Source organism: Barbus barbus, assembly GCF_936440315.1.
Source record: "Barbus barbus genome assembly, chromosome: 2".
Classification (NCBI taxonomy): domain Eukaryota; kingdom Metazoa; phylum Chordata; class Actinopteri; order Cypriniformes; family Cyprinidae; genus Barbus; species Barbus barbus.
In genome coordinates this window covers 7,707,310-7,718,425 of record NC_136730.1, presented here as the reverse complement: position 1 = coordinate 7,718,425, position 11,116 = coordinate 7,707,310, and the positions used below count along the sequence as shown (strand labels likewise).

General features: G+C 38.5%; 2 protein-coding genes across 2 annotated transcripts; one reads left to right on the top strand and one right to left on the bottom strand.

Annotated features, from left to right (window-relative positions):
* The first annotated feature begins 679 nt into the window (after positions 1 to 679).
* Positions 680 to 5,704, top strand: LOC306877647 (uncharacterized protein). The gene is made up of 7 exons (XM_079429535.1): positions 680 to 910; positions 1,003 to 1,074; positions 1,294 to 1,469; positions 1,550 to 1,610; positions 4,180 to 4,351; positions 4,659 to 4,856; positions 5,175 to 5,704. Exons 1-7 carry the CDS (start codon positions 839 to 841, stop codon positions 5,279 to 5,281), a joined length of 858 nt encoding a protein of 285 aa, XP_079285661.1. The 5' UTR covers positions 680 to 838; the 3' UTR covers positions 5,282 to 5,704.
* Positions 5,675 to 10,876, bottom strand: LOC306877644 (uncharacterized protein). Its single transcript, XM_079429530.1, has 3 exons — positions 10,613 to 10,876; positions 7,744 to 8,436; positions 5,675 to 7,477 (listed from the first exon to the last, which is right to left on the bottom strand). The coding sequence occupies exons 1-3, from the start codon at positions 10,725 to 10,727 to the stop codon at positions 7,392 to 7,394; spliced, it is 894 nt and encodes a 297-aa protein (XP_079285656.1). The 5' UTR covers positions 10,728 to 10,876; the 3' UTR covers positions 5,675 to 7,391.
* Between the last annotated feature and the right edge of the window lie 240 nt (positions 10,877 to 11,116).

Below are 11,116 nucleotides of genomic sequence, written 5' to 3'. Positions count from 1 at the left end.
TAAGTTTTCCTGCTGGTCATAACTCATAATTGATTAGATTTGATTCCTCAAATTTATCTTGTGATGTTGTGTTAAACGTTACTCTCCAAAAATACATCAAAGTATTATACACACAGATGTTATGTGATATTTTTTCGTTTTTCTTTAAGAGAACAACACGCAGATGATCCCTTGTGAAGCATCTGCACAATGATCAGCGCAAGAAATACCAAATAAGACCTAAAATCCGAAACATCTCAAACCGAGGAGGAAAAACATTATGATAAGAGACTAATGCATGTATTATTAATATACCAAAAACATGATACAATGCATTGCAGAGGGAAGACAAAGAAATGGATGTGGAAATAGGCGTGACAGTGTGCTTGCATTAATTTGCTCAATGTAAATGCATCTCATTTACAGCAAACTGGTTTGAGTGTCTATCAGCGTACGTGTAAACATGAGTTCTGGTGTAAGTATATGAAAATGTCTTTTGATTGCATGCTTATAAATCAATTTATGCGCTTATGCCCAAATTTCCAGTTAGGCTATTTCTGTAACTAATGGGTTGGATTTTGTTTGACAGCCATAGACAGTATTGCAGAGGTCGTATCATGATCATGTGTTTGGTGAAAACATTAATTGTAAATTCGCATATTAAATGCAAAGGCTTTTATTTTCTCAATCCATCGTTGTCAATGACAGGTTTGGTTGCCGCTGCCTAGTAACGAAGCAACGAGCCCTTAGTAGATGTGGATTCATCAAATCCTGTTCATTCAACATTAAACGCAATTTATTGTTATATAAGTGTGTATTGAGTACGTTATAAGAACAATTAATTTTACCTTTGTGATATATGCAGGAACACGAACAAAGGGCGAGACTTCAGCACTTCCTGTCGGAGCTTGCAATACTGGGTTCTTTACAGGTGGGCTTTTCCTGAAGCAATACTATTTACAGTTTCATATTTAATTAAAACTGCAGGTAATTAGAGCACGTGTCTTTTATGTCTGTCTGTAGGGCTTCCATTATTTTCAGCCCTGGCTAAGAGGGAGAGAGGAACTTCTGCTGACTGTGGTCAATGATGACTTGGTGGGGTCTTTGTTTCTCTGTTTATCCCTTCTTATTTTCTCTCTCAGACTTTTTTTATATTAAAAATGTGTTTGAGAAGATGTTTGGAGATGTAAAGTCAAAAAGGGCTGCTTCAAACATCTTTAAACATACAAGTTTATCTCAGGAAAAATTAAACATAGTTCATCTCAAGCTCAAATGCTAGTTGTATATTATGGCAACGTGACTCCTTGCTCACAGAGATGGCGATCTCCTGGGTTTGCCGTGTCTGTGGCCTCCACCTTTACCAGCTCGACCTGCAGTAGCAGTTACAGTCTGGACAGCGACTACGCCAGCTCGCCTTTAGCAGGAGAAGGGCCACTTCCACAGTACAAACCAGAGACACCAGACGCCACACAGCAACAAACTCCCAGCAGGTGGAGGAAAAAATATCCTTGGACTGTAGTAATTATAAACTAAGTACTGTATATCAATTATTTTCATTACTCACTCACAGGAATGTTGATTCTTGTCATCTTCTCCCAGCCTCACCCAGTGAGAGAGAGATTGCTGTTCCTGTGAGTATCATTGCCAATGTCAAATTCACATATTAAAGGTTTTTAAAAAACGCTTTAGAAAATGAGTCAGGGCCGAGTACCAAAACAAACTTGTAGCCAATCAGCAGTCTGTCTACTCGTGATGTAGAGGAGAGAGCGCTCAGCGCACATGAGGACATTAGCCGAGCGACCACAGAAAGATAGTGATGGAGGATAAAACACAAAAGAGGAATATGTCAGTGGAACAAAAGAAGGCTTACACCGTCTACACCGGACCCAGCAGTTGTCCTGCCGTGGTCTGTCTACACTGGACAAAGCGAACTTTGAAAATCATTTGAAATTTGTGTCAATATGTTATAAATTTAATGCAGCAGCAGTTTACTGTCGGGATTTGTCTTGTCGCGGCGCGGCTTCCAGTGTAGACAGCATCACTGATTATAATGAGTTTTGCTTTGTTTCACAGAACTAATCACTGCCATAGTATGTGTGGGGCGGAGCTATCAAAATAGGGGCGTGTTTGTTTTAGTGATTTCAAATGTCAACATTGGCTACCAGAAATGGCTTACCCCACCTTTGATTACTAATCTTAAAATACACTGGCAATTAGTGTAGGTTCGGAAACATAATCACTACCCTTCAAAAGTTTAGGGTCTGTAAGATTTTATGTTTTTTAAAGAGATCTATTATGCTCACCAAGGCTGCATTTATTTGATCAGAAATACAGGAAAAACCGTAATGTTATGAAATATTATTACAATTTAAAATAACTCTAATTGAATATATTTTAAAATACTTTTTTGCTCATCCCAAATGTTTGAACAGCAGTGATCAATATTGTGTTGTGTGCGCAGCCGCACAGAGAAATAATGTGCACACGCAAAAAAGAGTTGAAAAAAACGTTTGATTGTATTCTAGTAAAAACAAAAGAATTACAATGCTCGGGTAAAGCGCTATAGAGCTGGTGCCACTATAGATTTAGAGCCGGTGAATGCGGTTTACAGGTTTCATAGAAAGAGAATGATGTGCACCAAATGAGTCGCTGTAGAAAACGAATACTTCAGTGATTGCGGACGAAATAGCTCAAATCGAGAGCCAATGCAAACGCAATGACATTCGAAATAAAACCTCTTCGTGTATTAAAGAAGACTGGCTTGATTAAGTGCTGAAAATAGCGGCTGATGGGCACAGAACGGTAACAAAACTCTGAGACATTTACAGTCACACACAGTTGTATTGTGCAAACCACACTTCATAGGGATGTTTAGATAGCTATAGAAGAATTCACGTTCACGTTTTTTTTATATTTAATTTACAGATCTTAGTTTAAATGCTTCAGTTTGTTTTCTATTCTCTTCTATCAGTTTAAATGCTTCATTGTTTTTATATTATATTATATTATATTATGCTAGCTCTATATTATAAACCTAATAAATAATTGACCGAGTCACTTATGCTCATCAAAGCTGTATTTATTTGATCAAAATACAGAAAAAAAAAAAAAATGTAATATTGTGAACTCTTAGGCTATTGCAATTTGTAATATTGGTTTTCTATTTTAATATATTTTAAAATATAGTGTATTTTAGTAGTTTATTATCAGTGTTGAAAATGTTGTGCTGCTTAATATTTTTTGAACCTTTTTTCTTTAATTCTTTGATTAGGCTAATAAATAGTTAAAAAGAACAGCATTAATATAAAATATTAATATTTTCTAACAATATAGGTATTTACTTTCACTTTTCATTCATTTAACACATCCTTGCTGAATAAAAGTATTAATTATGAAAAAAATAATAAATAAGAAAGAAAAAATGTACTGACCCCAAACTTTTGAATAGTAGTGTATATTGCAACACAAAATGTCTATTTTGGATAAACACTGTTCTTTTAAACTTTTTATTTCTCAAAGAATCCTGAAAAATATCACAGGTCCCAAAAAAATATTAAGCAGCACAACTTTTTCCAATTTTGGAAGGATCGTGTGACACTGAAATGCTTTTTTTTTTCACAGGAATAAATTATATTTCAAAGTATATTAAAATGGAAAACTTTTATTTTAAATTGCAACAATATTGTGTGAAATAATATTCAGTATTTTTAATTTAAAAAAATACAGCCTTGATGAGCCTAAGAAACTTCTTCAAAAAATGACTGATCCCAAACATTTGAACGGCAGTATATTGTACTGTAAAAAAAATTCTCATGTAACCTAAAATGTACATCATTTAGTTACATCAAGGATCAAATCAAATATAAATAGCACATTAAAGGTAAAAGTTACACACTTTTTTGTGTACGCGCTGTACAGGTCTGGTATAAAGAATGTTTTTGCTCAGGTGGCCGAAATGTCCGCCCAAAAGAGAAAAGTTTTGCTCAGCAAGAAAAAAATTAGAGTGAACATTGGCAGTTATCATATCAAGTGAAGAGTTTAAAGATTAAATACAGTCTAAGTTGCATAATGCATTCTTGCTATGTAATAAAATGTTGTATATACAATAGTTTACCTTTAACTTTTAGGTTTTCTGTAAGTTATCAAGACAAAATTTCTTATTGTCTTGTCAAGGCTCTCAAAATATTTTTTTCATTGCAGGAAATGAACTGCACCCTGTTCCTGTTAGCCGGCTATGCCAAGTATGGGCAACCTTATGCCTGGATTCGATCCAATCATGAGCGCCTAGTAAACGTCGGAGGAACTGATACACTAGTCAAAGATACACCAATGAAGCTGAAGTCCATCACAGATTGGGTTTCAACATCCCAAGGTTTTAAGATCTTTAAACTTCTTTATTTCACCACCTTCAACTTTTATTGGCCATATTTTCATAATTTTACTATATACAATATTTCTTGTTATGTTCCTGGATCAAAGTTTGGAAACTTGTAAAAAGATTATGAATAAATATACATAACTTGATTTAGTGGCTTTTGGTGGTTGTATATCCATATAATGCTGTGTTACCATAAAGCATATCAACATCCAAGTGCACCAGAAGGATAATAATCAAACATCTGTACTTTTCATTTTACAAGGGTCTTACATAACACACAAACCGTTCATCTGCCCTGTAGGAACTCATGTATGGGATGTAGTGAGTGAGTTGGTGGGACTGTGCACCATGCCGCCTCCCGACAACCCCTTCTCTTTGGACATGCGCTACCTCCAAACCCTGTCCCTCCCAGAGCGCTTCCTGGTCACTGGGGCCCTCCTGAATTTCCTGGAGATGATTGTGGTTCAGGGAAGCCGAGAGGAACCGTTCTATGATCTGGGTGAGCACAGAGCTCGAGTTACTTTGAAAGCTAGGAGTCCGGGAAATCTAGGATCCAAATATTTGAAACATTCTTTTGTCATTGCGCTCATACGATAAGGGGTGTGAGCAAGAAAAACAATACAAAAATCTAAACATAGCGAAGTCTTAGGCCTGCTTCATACATCCTGTGTCTGTTGCGTAGATTCATTTCACTGTGGCACAAAAACACTTATTTTTCTGCATAGAGCCACAGCGGTTAGAGGTTTGTGTGAAACGGGCATTTGGCTAGATTTTACCATCTTCCTCTAATACACGTTTCGTCTACCTTATTTCTTAGTTGTGGAAGAGTTGAAGCCACTGAGACGACTTCATTTCCAAAGCCTCTCTGAGGTCCAAAGGTTTCAAGGCAGTGACAGGACTCCACGTTCTTTGCCTGCCAAATGAAGATGGATACTTCAAAAAACAACATCCAAGGGTATTAAACGCCAAAGGATCACCGTTTTTACCATTCGGCCTAAAACTCCTAGAATCTAAAATTGTAATAATCTAAACAATGAACTAACATGTTTGTGATTTATTTTTGATATCGAGGACCATTAATTTATGTACAGACAAAGAGGTTTAATAATGACAGCTTTAGCCCTGTGACTGTAAACTTCTAAATGTCAGCCATGGCATGTTTTTTTGAACCACAAATGTCTTTGAAAAGGTACTAAATCAGATGAGAGTATTTTAATCCCTCGCATTAAAAAGACTTGCGCCCCATGATTTACACAGAAACTGCTCCCTCTTTAAAGACCTAATCTGTCCTGAAATTCAAGTAACAACTGGCTTTTTAAAAGTTCTTTTAATAAATCAATAGAATACAAGACAAATGTTTCATGTATAAAACGTTTAATATTCCATAAAATACATTTAATATTTAAATATGTCCACAAAAATAGGTTAAAAATAAGGTACAAGAACATTCACAGAACATTATAAAGCAGACAGAACAGATCCAACAATAGATCTGAGGTCGTTGTAATGCAAGATACGGTTTAATACGACTTTAAATAAAATCCATAAGGATAAAATGAAAAAAATAAATCCTTTGATGTAATTGGCCTAACGCATGAGGCAGAATTTAATAATACCGTGAGGCACCGACTGTATACTACTGTGATATATGATGCAATTCTTAGTGAGTATGTAACAGTGTTAGGGAAATAGCTACTTATGGTGCTGGACAATCTTTTGTACTAGGAAATGTTGATTGTTCCAGTCATGCGAAGCAGGGTGTCCTCCTTTAAAATACTTGGTTTATGCAACCAGGTCACTTAAGAATGCTTCGTTGCAATTTATAACTAGGCCTACATATAACTGCAGTGCAAAGATGCGGCTTTTTCAAGGACATGACTCTCTATGCAAGCATACCTTTGAATCAGTCAGCATTCTGATGTCATTAGCTGTCGCCTGGAGACAGTGACTTATTGGGCTTTTTTCTTAAAGAAAAATGGGCTGATGTAGTAAAACAACTTGCATTTACATAAAAAATGGGGGGTGCATGAGGCATTATGGCCTCAAAAACTGCTGGAATGCAGGTGCACAAAGAATATTCTTATTTTAAGAGAGCACAGCAATACTGCCAACTCTATTCTTCTTTATCTGTTTGTAATTAGAACCTACACTAAGTTCAAAGCTGAATAAAAATGGCAAACTGAGGTAGAACCAGGCAAAGCAGGATATGGCTATGATAGACAACCAGAAACAAGAATCTCAGTACCAAAACGCCAAATTACAGCCAGCCCTGATTGTCAAGCCAGTATACAATTATCCAGTATATAATTATACATACACCATGAATGATGGTCACACTGATGGTGTAATAATAATTCAATCATTGGTAATAATGGGTGAAGGTTTTGGCCATATTAAAAAAAATAAATAAAAGCATACAGTAGTTTAGAATAAAACACCCATTTACAGCATAAAAAGCATTGCTTCCTTTGTGCATCTGGGATAGAAACACTTTTCCAGAGCGCTTACTTTTATGTCCTGGTCCAGCAACTGTTTACCATCATGCATCCATCCACTTCCCACACAGATCCTCACCTGACACCTCTAATACAAACAAAGTCTGTCTGACTGCTCATCAGTCACATAAACAAACTATCCAGACATGTAGTGTACACACAGGAGGAGACTGACTAGAAAAACTCAACTCTGTGATGCATACATGGCTTTAAATCTAGATAACATTTCAGCTCAGGTTAGCAGTTTTGGTTGCGTCTCATAGTCCTTAAGCAAACTGAGATGAAATTTAAACCAGCATGACTGAACCCATTAATCTCCTAAACCAAAAAAGTGATCTCACATTTTATCACTTTGGTAAATCCGTAAACTGAAATGGAGTGGCTGTTTAGAATATAGACTCTGAACTTGAGTTGCAAACTCAAAGCTCAATAGTTCCACCGGTTGTAGGTGTGGTTGTCCTTTTCCTCACATTCCATGCTGGAAAATCCCATGCATCACAAAATAAATGTGGTCAAGGTTCAGGGTGGAACTGGGACCATCAATGCCAGTTGTCACTGGCAGAACCGCTTCTGGAAATGGCACAGAGAGGACTACGGGACACAGAACCCCTCTTCTTCCAACGGACTGTAACACAAAATCCAAAACAAAACAGTTACAACTTTGAAATAGAAAAACAGAACACTGAGCAAATGCAATTTTTTTCGGTTGCATTCATCACACTTTTTACATTAATGCATTTGGCAGACGCTTTTACCCAAAGCGACTTGCATTACATTCAAGCAACACATTTTCTCAGTTCATGCATTCCTTAGAAATCAAAAAAGCGTCTTTTGTTTAAGCTACAAGAGTACAGCACTCATCTGTCTCCAGTTTGTCCTGCCTTAACTCACCTTTTCCCAAACTAGCTGGCAATGTTGACCCTTTGGGTGCAGTGGGCGTACCAGAAATCTCTGGCTCTTTAGTGATCCCTTCGCCTTGCGGCAACGTGGAGCATCCACCCTGCCAGTCATTTAGCGCTCTCTGAAACGACATCGCCAAGCAGGCTGTCATGTCCTTCGCCCTTTCTGCCCGACTGCACCAGAACACTCTGCATTGCAGCTGCTGACCGGGCTGCCTGCAGATGTACAGGAACACATTGGGTCTGGCCGTGTGCGAGGCGCAGTATGCGATATCCTGCAAGTAGGTCTTGGTGAGCTGCCTTCCAGTGCTCAGTTCTTTAACTTCGACGTATCGGGGTCGCACTACTAGGGCGTGATCTTTAGAAAGCTTCCCAGGGGCTCCATCCAGGAGTCGATCGATGGCATCCTCCGCCTGCTCCAAGTCCAAGGAGAAGATCTTCTTGGTGCCGAGGTAGTGCACCTTGAAGAGGGGATCGCCGTGAGACAGGCTCTCCGTTCGGTCGCGACGGAAACGTCGACGCAGAGCCGCCGGAGAGTTCTTTAGAGTTTGCATCAGATGGAAGGAGGCCAGGGCCATCGTGGGAGAAGACCGAAGCGGAGACACTTTTTTGGAGTCACAGGGATGCTTCTCCTGCTTATCCAGTAAGCCTCCCAGTGTGGCAAAGCTCTGTATAGCCTTGAGATCTGAAACAAAGAGAAAGATGTTTTCATGCTCATGAGGTGAAAATCTCAACAACATGCTTTTTACCCCAAAGAGATATTTACGCGTGTGGTCCAAGTGTTACTTTTCTTAGCCATGTTTTTCACCTCATATATTTGGCCACACACACTACCTTAATGTTTAAGCAAAAAATGACCCAGAACATTATGTTCTTATGTGGCAATCCGCAATGTGGCAATCAGCTCTTCATGGAAAAATAGCTACAAATAAACCCACACCCAAGATCTCAGGATAGGATTGGTTTCAGTCAAGCATTAACACACACTTATGCATTGTCTCCTCCTGTGTGCAGCACAGGATCTTCAAATATTAAACAGGCCACATTTGCGTCTAGCAAGAGTGGAAGAACGTCTGTCGTCTGGGAGTCATCTGAGACACTCTGCTGGAAAAAGGACGACAACAAACGTGTGTGTGTGGACAATGAGAAGTAATTTCTCACTTCAAATTAGCAATGTTTAACTTTACACCATTTTGAAGGCACTTATAAACTTTTGTTAATATTTAAAAAAAGGGATGGCCTGACAAAAATTCTGTCAAAAATGAGCATGCACATAAGTAAATATTCAATACTGAAAAATAAATATCCAATATCGGCTGATAGTCAGTATGGTACTAATATATCATGCATCCCTAGTTTCAAGCAACTGACCAAGAAACTGATGATCCTCATCTATGGCATACGACCTTGCCAAAAGTTCCTTTCTTACCCTGCTTCTCACAGCCCAGTTCAAGCCTTTCCCTTAATTATAGACTTGGTGTGTTGAAACATGCACATCACCCATTTCAAACATGTATTTGAATCTACCCGTGTTAACATGCCCTTGAGGGCCTCATTAGGTCAAGTCTAAATGCACGGAGGGGTGTTGTAGTTCTGCCTTGCAGAAGTTATGGAACACTGGCAGCTGGTTTTGCTTTTGTCTCGTGTTCCCAAAAACATCTCACTTTTATTCCCACATTGTGCTGGCCATGTGGCCGATACCATTGTGCTGCATTTTATTTTTTCCGCTCTCTTTTTTTTCTGGCCCATTATTTCAGCATCCTCAGATGCTTCTGATGTTGGTCACCACTCAGACCTCCAACTGTTTTTAGCCCCAATGCCTATTGTTGAGGAGAAACTTTCTGCAGGAAACAGCTTTAGACGACATCCCACCACCTTCAAAATATTTCTTGTCCCAAAGACAATGGTGTGTAATACCGTGTGTAATGTGAGAAATGCATATATGAAATAACAGACTGATTTGATCTACTGGCAACAAGTAGACACACATACACAAGCACATCTGTAAGGAAATGACCTTTCCTTTAAAATACCTTTGTGAACATCTGAACCACAATGTGCTTTGTGAACCATCTCATAAGTGGCAGATTTAAATAAATAAATAAATAAAGCCAAAATTTGTCCAATGTGTTTTATGTTGCCTCATTTGCTGTAGAAAGAGACACTTAGATAAGAACATAGTCATAGTTCATAACATAGTTCATAGTCAAATACAACTGCGGAAATGTAAAGTAATCCTGATGGTTATCTCGTAGTAAAAGACTAATAATAAATACAAGTCGTTGTTTTTTTAAATGTTGCAGTCAACAAAGCAAAAAACACAGCTTTAACCGAAAGTCTCTCTTTAACTTTACTCAGAGGTCCTTGCATGGTCATCCACAACTCCTCAAGAGTTAATTACAAACCAGCGCAATTACTTCATGCTCGACTGATATTGCTTTTTTAGTAACTGATGCCAACATTGACACTTAAATCAGTCTAAATAAAACAAGCTTAAATCAGCCTAAAATTACCTGCTTTTCTTCTACCTTGGTTTTACTAGGGCTCTATAGTCAGGTAAAATAGTTAAATACAAATAGCAGTAAATGACATTAACATGAAATAAACACTTATTTTACACAATATTTCTTCAATTGACTGATGAACCTGGCAGACATCCATCACAAGTTCACGGTCCATTAAGAAAGTCATATACAAATCTATAAAATATTCAAAAAAAAAAATAGCTGAGACCAGCAGCCACTTTTCAGTTAGTCATGCTGAAAGACAATCTTAAAATTGTACAGCTTAATTAATATGGGTACAAATAAATATTTTCGCGACTACTTCAAATCCAAGATTTGTCAGTGAAAGTCTCTCACCTTTCATGCAATCTTCTCTTTTGGTCCGGCACAGGTAAATCATGCGTCCTCCACAAACAGCTGAATGGAAAGTAGACGTCCAAACAGTTTTGTCACCTCCTAAAACTTTCCTCATATAACTCGGCAACGGCGCTTCACGATACACTGAGACGAACGCGCTGTTTCGCAATGTCGGGAGTGGATATGGTTCGAGACAATCGCATGTTCTCGTCGGCGTGGGCAGCGCGGCTCTGCTTACCTCACTGTACGCTCTGACAAACGCAATGAGTCAGACGTGCGTCTGCAGCGCTGTATTTGAGCGGCGTGGGCACGCCTCTGCGGGGAGATGTGAGACGACCATGAGGACACGGCGTTAACGAGTGCTGGAAGTGTATGAGGAGAGTGTGGGCAAAGTTCAGCCCTCAAGAAAGCGTCAGCGATGTACCCAAAATAAGATTCTCCAGGGACAAAGACAATGTAGGCTATCTCTGCGCACGGTCGGCAGAGAGAGAAAGTAAAAAGTAC

What these genes read in the sequence shown, in the direction of transcription:
- LOC306877647 (XM_079429535.1), top strand. Translation starts at nt 839, where the DNA reads ATGCAGGAACACGAACAAAGGGCGAGACTTCAGCACTTCCTGTCGGAG. An exon ending in CAATACTGGGTTCTTTACAG is followed by an intron (nt 911 to 1,002) that starts GTGGGCTTTTCC and finishes GTCTGTCTGTAG; the next exon opens with GGCTTCCATTATTTTCAGCC. An exon ending in AGAGAGAGATTGCTGTTCCT is followed by an intron (nt 1,611 to 4,179) that starts GTGAGTATCATT and finishes TTTTCATTGCAG; the next exon opens with GAAATGAACTGCACCCTGTT.
- LOC306877644 (XM_079429530.1), bottom strand. Translation starts at nt 10,727, where the DNA reads ATGAGGAAAGTTTTAGGAGGTGACAAAACTGTTTGGACGTCTACTTTC. An exon ending in AAGAGAAGATTGCATGAAAG is followed by an intron (nt 8,437 to 10,612) that starts GTGAGAGACTTT and finishes TCTTTGTTTCAG; the next exon opens with ATCTCAAGGCTATACAGAGC. An exon ending in GCCAGCTAGTTTGGGAAAAG is followed by an intron (nt 7,478 to 7,743) that starts GTGAGTTAAGGC and finishes TTTGTGTTACAG; the next exon opens with TCCGTTGGAAGAAGAGGGGT.